Below are 17368 nucleotides of genomic sequence, written 5' to 3'. Positions count from 1 at the left end.
TGCTGAGTCAGAGCTGAGTTCACCTATGAGGACTGCTAAAGTCCCTCCTTCCACCTCCTTGGTAATCTTCCCTGCTGGCTATAAGCAAGGCCAGGGCTCCCAGGTGGGGCAAGGTCGTCTTATGCCCTGTCTCCTTGCAGCCCATAACTCTTCATCTGATTCCTCACCGTGGTGGAGAAAAGGATGGCAAAGACATCTGGGACAGGGCAGAACACTTGAGAGAGATTCTCCCAGTACAGAATTTGTTTCCTGGACTGAATTAGGTGATTATTTTAAAAAGTCCCTGCTTATTGGGAGTGTCATACTCAATAAATGTTGAACTAGAATTATAACTTTATTGGTCTAGGGAACTCCTAGTGTGGAAACCCTCTCTACTGAGGGAGCATGACACATTTTCACCTTGGAGTCCTGGCGCCTAGAACGCCCAGAGCTTGTGACTGCCCTGTGGACCCGTGGTCGGTCGGTACCAAAGGCGACTCTTAAACGCAGACCTTCTTGCTCTGAGGCTAGTGCTCTATCCCTGACACCGTGCTACCTCTCCATACTTATTAAACACTACAGACTTGAGGACAAGACCTATCTTATTGTGGACATCCCTAGATCATGGCACCGGTTCTTTGCACACAGGAGGTTGCATTTACAGGCAGAAGACAAATGTTTAAAGAAAACACCTCTGAATTAGAAAGCAGGGTTAGACAGAGCTTGTGAAATAAGTGGATTTTTGGTTTTTTAAATGATTTGTGAAAAGCAAGGTTCTTCACCGCTGGAGTTGATAAGTCTCTAAATCTATGTTCACAAGGGTTTAAAAATTAATTTTCAAACATAAAGTGTTGAATTCTACTGATTAATTAAAATAGAGGCTTTCTATCCAAGACGGCCCTGGCAGTCTGCCCCAAATTTTTCGTCATGTTTCCATATTATCTCAACAAGCTAACCCTGTGGTCTAATCTACATGCACATGAGGAGTGGTTCTGTATCAGCCATGTTTCTCTCCTTATCCTTAACTGCCAAGCGCTTTCAAATGAGAACTAAGATACATTAGGAGCCCCTAAATATTTTAAGGAGATTGGTGGGGGAGGTGGGGTGGGGTAGTGGAATGGAGAGCGTTTGCCTGCTAATCTGAGTCAGCCAGCCAAAGTGAGAGAGTTCGGAGAGAGCCTTGAGGACAGAACTGAAGGAAAGGTTAGAGAATTAAATGGTTCTGCTTCATGATTTGAAAGAGAAAGTGCAAGTAAGACTCAGGTTAGAAAGAAATGCTAGCTTATTTGCCCAAAGACTGATTTCTACACTGTGACTTTTTGGAGTTAGAAGTAATTCCTAATCATGTTTAGCAAGCATTAAGTTTGGATTCATTTTAAAAAACAGAAATCCTACAAGGCGCTGGCCATCCTTGGTGCCCCAGAAGCTGTCTCAAGCTGCTCCATTGACATATACGTCCAAGAAACCAATTCTTCCCAAGTCTCTCTCACAGGAGCAGTAGCTTTCAATAAATGCCGGCAGGTACAGAGGGAGAAATCCAATTACCCCAAAGCGAGTCTAAGGCCATTCCTAAAGCAAATCACATTTGACATGCACCATCAAGTTCAACTTTTCATCTTTCAAAACAAACGAACAAAGGTTATCTTTCTTACCTACTTTGCCCTTGTCAAGATTTGTGCTGTTGTCTGTCCAAGACTGAGAGTCAGTAAGAAGGTGGCTCTGGGACTCCCTTAATGGTTTTGAAGGAAATTGGTGTCCTTCCAGGCTGTATGATAGTGAGAAGGAGGACAGAAGGGTGATGAATGGCTTGGGGCATCATGGCCTAGAGGCTGGAGCTTAGCCAGATGACTTGGATGCTCTATAGGTGTGCTAAGTGCCCAGCCTCAAATGTGGGTGAGACCAGCGCAGGCGCCTCTGATCACCGGCTCAAATGAGCAGAGGATGAACCGACCCAGTGGGGAGTAAAACAGGAGAAAGGAGTCGTCTACGTCTTCCCTTGAGGGCTGATCAAATCTGGGGAAACTGAGGAAAGCATGGTGTGGCTTCCCTGGGGCACATGGACCTTAGGAAATACAATGGCGTCTTGTCTTTGATGGACAATGGAAGAGTCCGACTTATAACTGCAGCTCACTTTCAGCAGGTCCCCCAGTGGGCAGTCAAGCGAGCTCGTTAAACAGAAAGTCACAGACCTCAGACACTCTCAAGGGGGGAATCCTGAGCTCCATCACATCAGGGTGAAGCCATGGCATTTCCCTTCCCCTTTTAATGAAAGGTCCTTGAAGCCAACACCAGGGGTTGCAGAGTGCATTTTTCTTACCTCCTCTTATAAGTCGTTATACAAATTGAGAGCTGGCATTAAAAAACAAAATACAACTCCTCCTCCACCAAAAAAAAAAAAAAAAAAATATAGCTGTCTCCCTTGACCTGCGTTTCTTCAGAAGAGAAACAACAGGTTGGTGCTCGCTCAGAGCTTTACCAGCAACCATTGGCATCCCTTATTGGCTTCTAAAATCTAAGATTTCCTTCTACCTACTTTCTACGTGAATCGTTTTTACACAGTTATTTGCGTGTTCTCTCCCTCGTTAGACTGTGCTGCTTGAAGACAGGGACTGTGTTTTTGCCTTTCTTTGTACGCCCAGTCCTTAGTACAGCGCCTTACACAGAGTAGGTTCTTAATACTTGCTGATTTACAATTTGGGAAACATACTTGACCATGAGAGTGAAGCTATAAAAGCTAGTTTTGGAATAGGGTGAAAAATGTTATAAGTGAAAACTTACTGAAATAACTTTAACACTAGAAAAGTAGGCGGGTCAATTGCACCAAGTGATGTGAGAATTGTAAAATAATTTTTTCATAATTTTTTCTATCATATACTATAATTCTTCCTGTCTGTGCAAATGCACTTTAAATACAAATAATTATGAGCAAATATTATCATTTTACTGTGAAATTAAAATTTTCATCTCACAATTTCTAGGATGTACAAAAACACTTGTGTCAATTGCCACAGTTTGGCTGTGTAAAGAATCCTTACATCCTAGTTCTACTAATCCGTATTCTCCTTCCCACTACTAGAGTTCTTTTCTAGTTAAAGTACTCACATTGAGTTCTGAATAAGTCTGATCTAGACAGCATCAGTGATGCAGCCAGTGATTCCAGTGGCTGTGGATGTCTCGGTACCCATCAGAATGGCATGCTTCAGAGGCACAGGGCATGCTGACATTATCTAGTAGAGCCACACTTCGCCCCACAAAAATTTCCTCTGGTTGGATATAAAATGAACTCCTAAACTGAATTATATTTTCTCCCTTGTGATTTCCAGCATAAAATTAGAGATGTGTTCATATTAATTAAATATGTGGCCTCAAGACAGGAAAAATCACAGTGCAGAATGTAACCAATGCTTCAAAAGCAAAGAAAGGAAGCATTCTCATTAAAACATACACATATGTAATATATAAATAAATAAATCGCAATAGTAATAATAATGATAATAGGATGTACTCCTAGGCATGCTTCCTTGTTGAGTAATGGAAGGCAAGGCATCTTCAGGAGATTTGCCATTTACTGGATAGTAGGCTACCTGGGACTAGAACCCACGTTTCCACTCCCAACCCCAGGCTTTTTGCTTTGTGAAGGGAAAGCAGCTGCTTTCAATATTAAGGTAGCAGGGAGGTAGCTCCCAGCCTCCTCTACCCACTCTCAAGGCAGTGCCTTCAAGCTGGCCTGGCTGAACGCTACAAGTACAGGGAGGGTGGAAACCCCTATTCTAGGAATAGAGCTCCAAATAGTTCTTTGGCTCCAGATGATAACAGCACGACATATAGCTTGACGTATAGCAACACCCTCTCCCCTGTGACTTTTGGTGCTCTGCCAAACATCTGGTGTAATGGCACGGCCAGCTCTGGTGCTTCAAGCCCCTCAGAGCCCAAGAGAGTTCTCAATGAAACGAACACACCGCTCCCCTCCCCCCAGCAGCTTGGCTGAGCACAGCCATACTTAACAAGTGCAGTGACCATACAGATTCACCCTTTTTTTTTTTTTTTTTTTTTTACAGAGCTGATGCGGGAAAGTGAAACGTCTAGAGCATCAGGATTTTTTTGGGGGGGGGCAGGATGGGAGGTTGGGGGGGTGCCAGTTTTAAATGTGGCCCCTGGTCCTTTTTGTTTTGGGAATCCAACCCCCTTTCCACAAAATGCAGCCAGAATTGTGGAAGCAAAGTATCAAACAATATTCTTGGATCTTGGAGTTGGAAGGGATGTCAGAAGCTGTCCTGTTCACCCCTCTCTTTTAATAAATACTACTACCACTAATGGCTAGCATTGATGTAGTATCTGCTATGGGCTAGGCACGGTGGTAAGTGCTTTGGTTTTTTTTTTTTTTACAAGTAAGATCTCATTTGATCCTCACAACCACTCTGGGAGATAGCTGATATTATTGTTTCCATTTTACAGTTGAGGAAACTGAGGCAGAGAGGCGTTAAGTGACTTGCCTATAGTCACATGGCTAACAAGTAGCAGAGGCTGGATTTGAACTCAGGCCTTCCTGACTCCAAGCCCAGTGCTCTATCCCCTGCATCATCTAGCTACCCTGGGTTATCTAGCTCCTAAGTGTTAGAGGTGGAATTTAAGCCCAAGTTTTCCTGACCCTAAGGCTCACCCTCTACCTCCTATACCTTATCACTGATTATTCTGGTTATGACTCCTCCATTTTTTCTCTTGACGGTTACAGAGGAGGAAATGAAAGACTTGCCCAAGGTACCACGTAGGCTCATAGCCCGGGAGCTGGCAAGGACCAGAAGACCATTATTCCACCCCTCTCACTTTACAGAAGGGCAAACTTGTTGAAGTTAAATGACTGCCCAAGGTCATACAGACTGTTAATGGCCAAGGCAGCATTAGAACTCAAGGCTTCTGACTCCAGAGTGAGTGCTTATTCTTTCCACTTTGACATCATGCTCAGCATGAAACATTTTAGAAATGTATCTATATGGAGGAACCACGATGGAAACTTAGTTACGAGCCAGAGATAGTGTAGCCTTCTAGCTGGCAGCCTGGGCCTTTAAGCCTCTGGCCCTGCATCCACCTTTAGTGGCGCCTCCCAGTGGTTGACTCAGGCTTGCTCTTTGTAGTCAGGGCTGCCATGTTGGGAAAGCATGGGGTTGCACGGGCTTAGGCCAAGCATCCATCCCAGTGTTGATCAGGGCAGGCTGTCTCTGGGCTGCTCTGCAGGAATGGCTCACCGCCGCTGGCCTGCTCGCCAAGGAGCCTGCTGGGAGCACCCAGTGTTTTCCATCTGCCGCCAGAGGGAGGCTCCCACCCTGCTCACACTCATAGAGGGGTGCGGAGCCACCAATCACAGGCTTTTCATCAACATGTCTTTGTGACTATCAAGAGGAAAAAATGGAAACGTCATAACCATGATAGTTAGTGATAAGGAAGCCACATGGTATAAGGCATAGAGCGTGGGACCTGGAAAAGACCTGGGTTTAAATCTCACCTCTAACACTTACTGGCAGCTAGGTGGCGCCACCGTGCACAGAGCACCGGGCCTGGAGTTCAAATCTGGCCTCAGACACTTACTAGCTGTGCAACCCTGGGCAAGTCCCTTAGCCCTGTTTGCCTCAGTTTCCTCTTCTGTAAAATGGGCCGGAGAAAGACATGGCAAACCACTGCAGGATCTTGCCAAGAAAACCTCAAATGGGGTCACGGAGAGCCAGACACAACCGAACAACAGCCACAATACTCACTAGCTAGATGACCCTGCGCAAGTCCCTCTGTCTCTCTAAGCCTCAGTTTCCTCATATGTCAAGTGTGTATCTTGGACTCGGTGGTCTCTGGGGTCCTTTCCAGCCTGGGATCCTCTGTGTGGCCTCGGACGAGCTTCTGCCCCTCCCTGGGCCTTAGTGCCCTCATCTGTAAAGTGAAGGAGCTGAGGCCTCACGGCCTCTCTTAGCTCCGGAACGAGGCTCTCGTGCATTAAAGCTCTGCCTGTGACCCAGGTGGCCAGCGCCGTTGACACTACTGTGAAGAAGGTGTCGTTCTCAAACCACCGTCCTGACCTCTTGGAGGCATTCAGCGGCCTTCTGAGGAGAGCCCCAAAGAAACACGCCAACGGGCTTGGGATGGGCAGTTACTTACTTTTTGATGGCTGGGGTCAGTCCGGCCGGAGTGGATGGCTGCTCGAGATCCTGGTTCACGAGGCAAGTGGGGAAGGAGCACCCGTCTCCAAGGCTGGAAGCAAACAGAGGGCTGGCGTCAGTGGACTGGCCAAAGGCAGCGGAACCCTCCATGCCCAAGACACTTTGTGGAGCCAGTGCATGCAGGCATCGCCCCCGGGATGGGGACAGAACACTGCCAACGTAACCCCAGATCCCAAGGACTGGTGCCTGGCCCCTGATGAGAAAAGGGCTTCACTGGAGCCTCATGGGATTACGGGTACTACGATTCTCATTGTAGAGATGAGGAAACTGAGACTCAGACTAGGGGAGTGACCAGTCCAAGGTCTTCTAGAGGATCAGAGGGCGGGAGCTGGAGAATACCTCAAAGTCCACGAGACTGAGGCCAGGGAGAGAAGTTTCTTGCCCGCAGCCACCCAGATATGAATCACCAGAGGTGAGAATTGAATACACCTCTTCTGACCACAGTCAGCTCTTCCCGCACTCTCACACTGTCTCCCATGCACATGGGAAACAATCCCAGGCCAGGTCATCCCTGCCTCACAAACAGTTCAGAAGAGCTGCACACCTGGAGAACACGGGTAATGGCCAATACTTCTTCTCGTCCCCAAACACCTGGCGCAGGTTTTTGCTGAATCCCAGGCTGAAGCCATTCTTGTCTGTTCCATGGCGAAAAACAGGACTTCTGAAAGCCTCTAGGCAAGAAGAGAAAGTGAGAGCATCAATGGGGAAAGGACCAGCCTTGCACCTGTTCAGGGAAACGTCTTTGAATGCCTTGGCTGGCCCACAAGAGGTGTGGTTAGCTCTGGCCCAAGGCTTAGGTGCTGAGGCTGTGCTGATGGGAAGGGACGGGATGTGTTTCGGATTCATATAGAAAGACAGAATTTCCCACAATGCAATTTTCAATGAAGTTGAGAGCAGCCCTCCACCCGGTGTGCCCTTGGGGCCTCCTTGTGAGAGAAGTTGCTCCAGGGTTCTCTGAGGCCCACAAGCACACAAGCTCTCCTCAGCAGACTGAGCTAGAAGGTATGGAGTTGGAAGCACATGGTCAGCTCAAAGAGGGAGGCTCAGAGCCAGGCCACCAGGTGACCAGTGTCTGTCATTTGGCCACAGGACCCATGAAACCATCTGCTGAGGCAGAGAAGGGCTGCAGTCTGCATTGGTGAATGAGCTGGGTGCGATCACCACAATGAGCCTCAAGGAAAGGACAGAAATTCATTGGTATCCTACCAATGAATCCTACCTTTCTATCCTAGAAAGCTGTTGTGATCTACAAGAAATGGTGTCACTTACCTAAGGTAGACTTGTTTTTGCTAACCAGCCAACAGTGGTAGCCAAAAAGAGAAGACAAACTGACGGAGAACATGGCAGCCGCAAAGAATAAGAACATGATGTGAAACTTGGCTTGGGTATCAGGAAGGCCATTCTAGAAAGAAAGAAAGAAAGAAAGAAAGAAAGAAAGAAAGAAAGAAAAAGAAATAATGAATGAATGAATGAAAGAACAATAAAGAAAGAATAAGAAATAAAAAAGAAAGAATCAAGGAAAGAAAGAGAAAGAAAAGAAGGGAAAAGGAAAATAGAAGGAAAGAAAAAGGAAAAGGAAAGAAAGGAAGGACAGAAGGAAGGGAAAAAAAGAAAGGGAAAAGGCATTGTGGAAAGGACACATTGAGTTTAGCTACATTGAGAAACTTGACCCAACATGTAGCTAGTTGATACTTGACTTTTAAAATTTGGAAATAATTTACATTTTCCACATTCACTTGGCACATTAATTAGAATCGATATCTATGCCCAAAGAAAGGCTATTGTAGCGATTCAAGGAAAATACTCTATTTTGTAAACCCAGGAGAATACTCTTGGGCAAAATACTCGAAATCCCAGAGAGAAGGGAGTGTGAGAGGGATCTATGAGCATGGCAGGGCATAGAAACAGAAGGTGCCCTTTCTCGTAGGATGCTAATAAAACAGTTTGATACAATTCTGGGCCTATTTGGCCAGCTGTTGTTGAGTCAGAAACATTAAAGCAATCTGATTGTCATGGCTGAATCTTGCCAGTTCGGGATTTCTCCCTGTACATTCCCTCCCCCGGTTACAGGAAACACTTACTGTCCAGAACTTGATAAAATACTGTAAATCGGTTGCAGCGATAAACAGGCAGTAGAGAAGGGAATAAGCCAAGAAAAGGAGGAAAAATTTGTAATTTGAGAATCCGACACAATTGTTCACCCTGGCAACGAAACAACAGAAAGGACATTGTGAAAATCTGGTCTTAGGGCCCTAGACGCCTTTTCTTTTTGCTCACTATAAGCATTAAAAGTGCCAGTTTGCATGGCCCAAGGCCCCTTTCTCAGCTTTCTCCGTGCTAAATCAACAGGAGACATTTATACAGAAGAGATCTATGTTCAGATCAGTGCCCTGTAAGTGTAGGGCTAGGGACTTGATCACCGGTGATTTGCTTGATGTAGGGAACTCCCAGGGGAGGACGCTCTCTCTACCAGTGCAGGTCAGCACCTCTTCTGCAGCATACGGTCTTAGAGGATTGCCTACAGAGAACCACTAAGAGATGAAGGGACTGGCCCAGGGTCACCTGGAGGCAGGATTTGAACCTGGGTCTTCTTGACTTTGAGGCCGGCTCTTTGGGCACCACGGTGTTCCGTCACCTAAAGCCTTATACTTCCTGCACTGTTACCCACGGGGAGTTGGAAGGGTCTTGCTTCTCTGTTGATCTCTGTGTTAGTGAGGCTGCCTATCACCTCACACCCATAAAGTTCTGTAAACATTTGTTCAGTCTTCAGTTGTGTCCAACTCTTCATGACCCCATTTGGGTTTGTTTGCTGTTTTTGTTTGTTTGCTTTTGTGGCAAAGATACTGGAGTGGTTTGCCATTTTCTTCTCCAGCTCATGAAACTGAGGATGAGGAAAAAACAGGGTGAAGTGACTTACCTAGGGTCACCCAGCTATTACGTGTCTGAAGCCAGATTTGAACTCTGGAGGAGGAGTCCTCCTGACTTCAGGCCTGGTGCTCTATCCACCACACCGCTTAGAATGAAGACGAATCCTCCACATCCAATCCTACAACCTCGCCTGTCTTTTGGGAAGCCTGGCCCACAGGGAAGGGAAGGGGGGCAGGGTGTGTGAGATCCATCAATGACGGCTTGCTCTGGTCTTCCAGCCAAGATTCCCACACAGAGAAGGTCTGACTAGAGGATCCTGAGGGCCCTCCCAGCTCTACTGCTGCACCCCCTGGGTGCTGGAGCAGGACATCACTGCTCCCTTTTGCCTTTGCTAAGCAAACTCTTCTTTGGGACGGGCAGAAGTGACTTCTATCCCCTTCCCCCTCCCTCTCCCACTTCCCCAGGCCTTTGTGTCAAGGGCATAGCTCTATCCTGCAGGGGAGGGGTACAACAGGTACTATCCCAGCCCTTCTGACTCCCACACAGAAGGCTGCTTGCCAAGGTAAGCACTAAGAACAGGACAGCAAGCAGTGCAAAGAACTAGCAGACCTTCTGTGATGTACCATCTCTGTGTCCTTGGCCAGGGCCTTTCCCATTTCTCAGCCTCAGTTCTCATCTGTGAAATGGAGCCACACTACAAAGTCTGGCAGGTCCCTCCCATCCATAAACACTGTGATCCTTTCAATCTTGGGCTCAGTGATTAACCTGAGAGTGGGTGGGTGTCTTTCTCAATATTCTACTGTAGTATGCTGTGGGATGAGGAGGGAGGGAACACAGGTCCCACCAAATTGGAGGAAGCCCATGAGGCTGCCATTTCAGTCTGAAGACCAGGGTCATGGATGGGTGAGGTTTTAGACTGTTGGGAGGTGCCGCAATCTGCTTCTGTGGAGGCACAGCTCACACAAAGGAAGATCCTTGCTTGTTTTTTTGTTTTGTTTTGTTTTGTTTTTTTTGCATTTGGCACAAACAGCCCTCACAAAATCTTTACAACAGACAACTGAGCAGGGAGACAGCTGGAAACTCCGTGTCATCGTGCTCTGACGTGTGAGGGGAGCCCAGGATGGTGGTCGCATTCTGGCCGTCACAGGAGAGAGGAAGGGCCTGGCTGAGTTTGAGGAGTGCCTCTGACTTCTGACTTGGGCAGGAAGCCCCCAACCCCATGTGAGGAAATGAGAAAAGCACCAGACTTCTACTAAGTGCCAGCATGCTTCTGAGAAAGGCAGAGGGGCCTGGGGGATGAGCTCCAGAGCTCTGGGGTTTCTATGTAGACACAGAGCAGTGTCAGAAACAACCCCAGAAGGCACCTGGCCTTCCACTGGACAGAACAACTGTAAAGGCAGCTTATGAGAGGCAGCTAGGTGGCACCATGATGCACAGAGCGCCTGGAGGCAGGAAGACCTGAGTTCAAATGTGATCTCAGACACTCATTAGCTGTGTGGCCCTGGGCAAGTCACTGAGCCTCAGTTTCCTCATCTGTAAAAACATGAGCCCCTGCTTCTTAGGGTCGTTGTGAGGATCAAATGATATGTGTGTGTAAAGCACTTTGCGAATCCTAAAGCCCTATAGAAACGCACACTATAATAACAACAGTAATAATATCATTACTATTATTTTAGCAATCACTGTCCATTCCTTAAGTGCTTGCTGTGGGTCAAGTATGGGGCTAAGGGCTGGGGGGACAAAGACATTGTAATGGGGGAGACAACATATGTACATTGAAAGGTCCACATATAGTGGCGGCTGGGTGGTGCAGTGGATAGAGCACCGTCCCTGAAGTCAGGAGTTCCTGAGTTCAAATCTGGCCTCAGACCAAACACTTGACACTAGCTGTGTGACCCAATTGCCTAAAAAAAGAAAAAAAAGGTCCACATATGTACAACCCAAAGACCAGGGGAGATCCCCCCACCTTGGGTCTATTCACCATCTTCCCCCACCTTGCTCTGCCCTTGAGCCAGAAAGCCCGTGAATGCCCGGCTCAAAAAGTTTTCCGGGTCTATGTCCCATCTCCCCTCCACCACCCTCCCGGCCGCTTGGCTGCTGCTGACTGCCCCCTCCATTGGCCTTGCCAGCTTGGTAACTGTGGGGCCAGAACCCAAGTGGAAGCTTCTTCTCCCCAGCCTGAGATCAGGCCTAACTCTGCCCAGGGGGGACCCCAAGGCACCAACCCTGCTTGGGTGCTCTCCTGACTGCCAAGGTCAGGAAGCTTGGGAATGTTCCCCTGAGAACAAATCCACTTCATGCTCGGAGAGATCTGTAGGACAAGAACTCGCTATTCTTGTTCTCACGCGTCATTTGGTGAACCGAGAATGCAGCGAGTACCTTTGAAAAAATGCATGAGCTTGCTTTGAGCACAGATGTCTGTTCCTTTTGAAAACTTATTGTTACATTCTGTTTCAGTAACAGAAAAATAAGCCTCCCTAGAGTCCTGCTCCAAGGCCTCATCTTGGCCCAGAGGTGACCTTGACACTACAAGGCTTTGCCAGCAGAAAGTACAAACTCTGGAAGGGCCCACCACACTGGGAGATCCTCAGGGACACACCCAGCATTGGACTAGGTTTGTTTTCTGATGACCTGCATCGATATGCGAGCGGAGGCGCATCGATAAGTGAGCAGAGGCGCATCTCTGGAGCCCACTGGCAATGAATCATTAGGGCAGCAAGCCATGAAACAAAGAAAAGCAGGAAATGGCCCCCATTCTGTGGGGCCCCATCTACTTCTGCCAAGATGGCGGCAGAGTAGCAGAGAGTACGAAGATCCTTGTCCACTGAGCAGTGAGGAACCCAACCTGTCACACTTGTCATTTTGCCAGAAGACAAAAGGAAGATGAAGAAGAATGAAAGAGTGGATGGATGACAGCTTTGCCAGAGGAGAAGCCAATAAAGGGGGAAGAAACTTGACTTTCTCATCAACCTATCAATATTTATTAAGCTGTACTAAGTGCCAGGCACAGTGCTAAGTGCCGGGATACAAAAAGAGGCAAAAGGCAATCCCTGTCCTCAAGAAACTCACGGTCTAATAAGGGCTACAAGCAAAAAGGATAAATAGGAAACAATGAAGAGAGGAAAGGCACGGGAAGGAAAGAGGCTGGAGAAGGCTTTCTGCAGAAGATGGGACTGAGAGGAAGCCAGGGAGCTTAGTGGTCGGAGCAGAAGAGAGAGAGCATTCCAGGCCTGAGGGATGGCTGGAGAAGAGAGAGACAGAGTCGGAAGACCACAAGAAGTATGATTCCACGACGCACTTGGTCATGGTGCGACGCTCATGAGAAACACTTGTTAAAAGATGGTCAGCAACATTATGTAGCTTATGCAGCAGCGCTGCTGCAGAGATTCCATGGAAGTTTTGATGAGACCCTGCCAGGGAAGTCTCCATCTGCTTGGAATGTCTGGAGTCAAAGGACCCTCTTTCAGATCTGCCTCTGGTGCTATCCATGGGACCACAGAAAAGTCCCAATGCCTCACTGGTCCTCAGTTTCATCTATAAAATGAGGAAGCTGAATTTGATGGGCCCAGCGGTCTCTCATCTAGAAGCCTGTGATCTAGGAATATTCAGTGAGTTCAGTGTAAAAGTATAGATAATGGAGGAAAACAGTGAAAAATAAGTTGAAAAATGTTGTTCAGGTTTCAGGAGTGAAAGGCTCACAGGCCAGGTAGAAGATGTGTATCTATATATCATGAATATTTTCTTTAAGACTCATGGATATTGGATATTGTGAGCACCAAATAGCATGTCAAAAGAGAAAGGAAATGGCTATCTGAACCAAGAGAAAATAACTCGTTATTGAGGTGGAAGGGATTTCCAAACTGACAGTTTGTGTATAGTCAGATCACCTACAAAAGACAGCAGTGCTAAATCAGGAGGATGAAAACAAGAAGTTGTGATGTGATAATGAGGCAGCTCTCGGCTGCTCTATGTAAAGAAGCCAAAAAACGGGTAAGAGAAGTGAGGTAACATCCTTCGTCATTTCCTGATGAGATTTCTTAACCCCCACCAATCTCCACAACAAGGGGATCAAAGGAACGTAGAAACTGCTTCAGACCTCCTTGCCCAATGGAGAGAGAGCAGCAGCTAAGACCATGTTGACTGAGAATAGAGAGCTGTCAGTAAAATCTTACAGAGGTTGGTAACAACCACGAGCAGAGTCTCCTCTCGAAACACCCAGAAGTAGCAAAGGTGAAAACGAGGCAAAGAAAACCCAACGAAAGCCCCAACTGAGCCAAGCCAAGCCATCCTGAGGGGGTGAGTCTAAGGAAGACTCTGAAAGGAGGATGACAGATAGAGGAAGGAGGGAAAAGATCTGTACAGTCTCTATAGCAAATGCTCTTTCTTCATCCGCAGCGGGACCTTCCACCTCCAGATCTCTGAGCCTCTCCCAATGCTCGTGGCTGACAGACTGACAGAGTTGGGGAGGTGCTGCAGGTGTAACTGTTTGCAGATGACTTTGGGCTGCATCTTGTCTGGGGATGCTGCTGAGTCTCCTAGCCAAGACCTGCAGTTGGCCTGCTCATCCACGAGGAGGAAGAATGGCTGTCGTCTCTACTTTGAGATAGATAGCATGGGGGGGGGGGGCATTCTCAGAGGGTCCATCAGAGCCTGTTCCGAACAAGACTGGGCAAAGAGCCCATGAGCTGGGTCAAAAACAGAGCAGGCAGAAGGGGGTGGGCTGACTTGTCTTTGGGAAATGGCCCACGGCTTGGAATGACTCAAGCACTGCCTTGCATTGCTACTAGGAATGAAGAATTTAAGTTAAAGGTCACTCAAGGGGCAAAGGGAAGGGGAGCAGTTGGTACTAACATAGCGGAAAAGGAGGTGGGCTGGTCATACAGAAAGAACAAGGGATGGCCTACAGATAGCCTGGGTGCTCTGCTGGCCTCACACATGGTGAGAGAGGGCAGGGAAGGCTACCACAACATGGTGGGTGGTTCCTCTGGAGGACTACAGAGGAAATGGAGGCAGGGGCTGCACCCGGTAAGAAGGCATGGCTGTACCACTGGGGTCACTGGTGTCCACACCAATGAGGTGACAGACCCATGGCAGGAACCGTATATCTTGTACGTGTGTATAGAGCAGCTATCTCCTGATGAAAAGCCAAATGCTGTTACAGAGTACAGTGCCTGACCAGCAGTGACATTATCAATTGTCAACAGTTAAGCCTAGTGTTCTTGGGTGTGTGTGTGTGTGTGTGTGTGTGTGTGTGTGTGCATGCATCACTCTCTGGGCTCTGCTTTCTCTGCTCTGCATCCTGTCAGAAGAGTCTTCCTATGCCTCTCTGAATTCTGCAGGTTTATCATTTGTTTTAAGTATCATGAGCCACTTAAAGAATTGCCTCTTTGCGCATCCCTTGTTCATGTGTGCCCACCTACCACTGCACTACCTTACTGCTTCTCAGTGCCAGCCACCAACATCCTGGTCAATAAGAACACGGGCTGAAGTAGGAAGTGCTTTTAGGCAGATCCAGGAGTCTGGGAGAAAATGGGGAGAGCAGCCCTACTCACCTGACTGCTGCTCTCTCTCCAGCCAGATTTCAGGACTCTGGAAAGTGAAAACTAGCCCAAGACTTCTCTTTCTTGAAATATATGGGAACAAATCCCGTGCTGAGAATAAAGCCCTGTGACTGGGCCCAGAGGAACCCTTTGGTGGTTCAAGCCCAAACATGACAACTCTTCCTATACATGAATCATCTATTTAAATTTACTTCACAAATTCAAATTCACACATGGAAGGAAGAAAGAGTCACAGATACAAGTTGTACTCACCAAGGACAGTGGTGGTCCATTTTCAAAATACATCTAATAAGGCAAAAAACCCCAAAACCCCCCCGAAACAGATGCATGGTGAAATCACAAAATCATTAAAAGGCAACACACGCACATGCCCATGCACGTGTGTGCACACACACACATTAAACACACAGCACTGGTACCTTGGGCTATGTAAGCTTGGATTTTGATGACCTGAAAAGCTGCTTAATGGTAAAAGTCCTATCAAGCAAACACATATTACCAATGGAAGCATGATCTTAAACATGGAATTGGTCCATACACCAATATTCCATTTGAGGACATTGACATTAAAAAAAACCATACCCACACATGCACATGCATGATCCCACCACATCAGACAGAAATAATGTGACATCCACAGAGTGGCTTTCAGTCTGGGACTAGTTTTTCTCATGACTGCCAGCACTAAGCAAAGTCAAGGCAAGGGTGTCTTGGCCAATGGCCTAGTGTAGTTTTAACCCATGAAAGACTATTCAAGTTTAAAACTTCAATAAGACTTGGAGACATCTTATGTATTTTCTATCACGCTAAAGACATAGTATTTATTAAGACCGTAATTTGTTGTGTCTTAGCCATGGATGGAATTGCCATGGACCATTTTTACAAGGATGGCAAGAGTTTGCTAAATTGCTACTTGTTCAGTTAAATTGTCTTTACAGAGACTATTTAAATAGATCATTTCCTTTGTGTTTCAAAGAAAGCCAGTGAAAGGTGCACTAGTCTGGGGGCTTTACCAGTAGTACAAGGCTCTGGGGGGGTCAGGAGTTGCTTCATTTTGTCTTTATATGCCCGGATCCTAATGTACTGCTTAGCACACAGTCTGTGCTTAATCATGGCATAGATTTGAGAGCTGGAAGGGCCTTCCAAGGTCTCTTTCAACCCCCTATTTTAGAGATGAGGAAGCTGAGGACAGAACTGAGTTGATATACATCACTATAACACAGGTGAACCCCACCCACTGTGGAAACTCCCAGTCACGAATTGGAAGGAAAAAAAGACAAGAAACAGAGAAAGGGAAATGCAAAGACAGCGGGGCTGAAGGTGACATTTCAACAGGCATTTAGACATTTAAACAGTTTCTGCCCATTCCCTTGAAAACTCTCAGCCCTTCTAGGGAATTTGGAAAGAGAAACGTAAAAGTCGTCTTACTTATCACAGACGGAACAGTGATGACATCGGTCGGGCTTTATGAGCTGGCATCTGTCACAATATCGGATTGCTAAGAACAGAAACATCTATTTAACCTTGAATTCAGCATTCAGTCGATCACACAATTAGTTAGTAAACCATTTTATGAAAATTTGTTTAGAAAAAGCAGCTTGTATGAGCATTCTTCCAAAATCACAACTGGCTTATTTTTTATTTTGGGGAGGGAAGGGGGGGTAGAGACAGAGACATAGAGTGACAAAGAGAGGGGAGGAAGGGAAAGGGGGAAAGAGAGGAAGGAAAGGAGAAAGAGGGGGAAGGGGAGAGAGGAGGGAGGGGGAGGGGGAAGGAGAGAGAGGGGAGAGACAGACAGAGAGAGAATTACTTACCCACAAATCATATAACAGAGCCCTGAACCTAGAGATGGAGGGAACTTTAGAGATAATCTAATCCAATGCCCTCATTTTACAGATGAGGAAACTGAGGCCTGAGGAAGTGAAGCAAGTAGCCTAAAGTTACATGGGGGTGTCAGAGTCAGGGTTTGAACCCAGGCCCTCTGATTCTAGCCTGGCCTCTGTGCTGCAGAGCCTCCAGGGAGGAAGGCTTTCCCCAAGGATGGGAACTGCTTTTTTGCATAACTGGAAGTCTCCCATGGTCAGTGGAGTGACCAGAGTCCACAGAAGGGATGCCGACATGTTGCCTTGAAGTCACATGCAGAATACAGCATCTCCTTCCAGATAAATGAGTCATGCCTTCTTGGCCACAGAGAGGACGTGGTCATTATGTGGCAATAAGGCCACCAATCATTACTGGCCACCTTGAACCCAGGAGCGATTGTGTATGGCAGCAGACCTGGAGCCTGCACGGACCCTCCTCCTCTTCCCTACCAAACTGGAAACTACACCTGGCTTCCAGCTATTGAAGGAAGGAATGCCTGCCTCCGATTCCCAGATGAGTGAGCGACCTTGGAAGGAAATTGCCATTCTGCCTTAGCAGGATGGTGGCCAGCAGCATGATACAACGGTGATGCTGGAACTGGTATCAGAGGACCTAGGCTTGAATCCTGGCTCTTCCACTCACTTATTCCCTATGGGATTTTGGCTAAGACCTTCCACCTTCCACTTTCCTCTCCTGTAAAGTGAAAAAGTTGGACCAGATGACCTTGAGCTTCCATTCCAGGTGCCACAGAATCTCCTATTCTATGACCCAATCGTGAGCCAGAAGGAATCCTAGCTCATCAAAGGGCACACAGCCCCTTATTCCTGCGGGTCATTAATTGTAAGAGAATCAAGTAGCACCATTTCCACTGGGGGGTGAAGGTGGTTGAGTCAC

The 17368-nt window shown here is 47.1% G+C and overlaps 1 protein-coding gene across 2 annotated transcripts in view; it reads right to left on the bottom strand.

Moving 5' to 3' along the window:
* Positions 1 to 17368, bottom strand: part of ZDHHC2 (zinc finger DHHC-type containing 2) — a 46707-nt gene that overhangs the window by 5179 nt on the left and 24160 nt on the right. The window contains exons 5-11 of one of the 2 annotated variants that reach the window (XM_027853604.1): positions 16040 to 16109; positions 14864 to 14896; positions 8264 to 8384; positions 7452 to 7584; positions 6727 to 6853; positions 6121 to 6213; positions 1632 to 1744 (exon numbers count right to left, since the gene is read on the bottom strand). In XM_027853604.1, coding sequence (XP_027709405.1) covers positions 1632 to 1744; positions 6121 to 6213; positions 6727 to 6853; positions 7452 to 7584; positions 8264 to 8384; positions 14864 to 14896; positions 16040 to 16109 — 690 coding nt within the window. The remainder of the gene's footprint in view (positions 1 to 1631; positions 1745 to 6120; positions 6214 to 6726; positions 6854 to 7451; positions 7585 to 8263; positions 8385 to 14863; positions 14897 to 16039; positions 16110 to 17368) is intronic. The other variant, XM_027853605.1, reaches the window with a different exon arrangement.

This window comes from Vombatus ursinus, unplaced genomic scaffold (assembly GCF_900497805.2).
Source record: "Vombatus ursinus unplaced genomic scaffold, bare-nosed wombat genome assembly UNPS02010193.1, whole genome shotgun sequence".
NCBI lineage: Eukaryota > Metazoa > Chordata > Mammalia > Diprotodontia > Vombatidae > Vombatus > Vombatus ursinus.
Note: the sequence above shows the minus strand (reverse complement) of the source record. Positions and strands in the feature narration are given on the sequence as shown.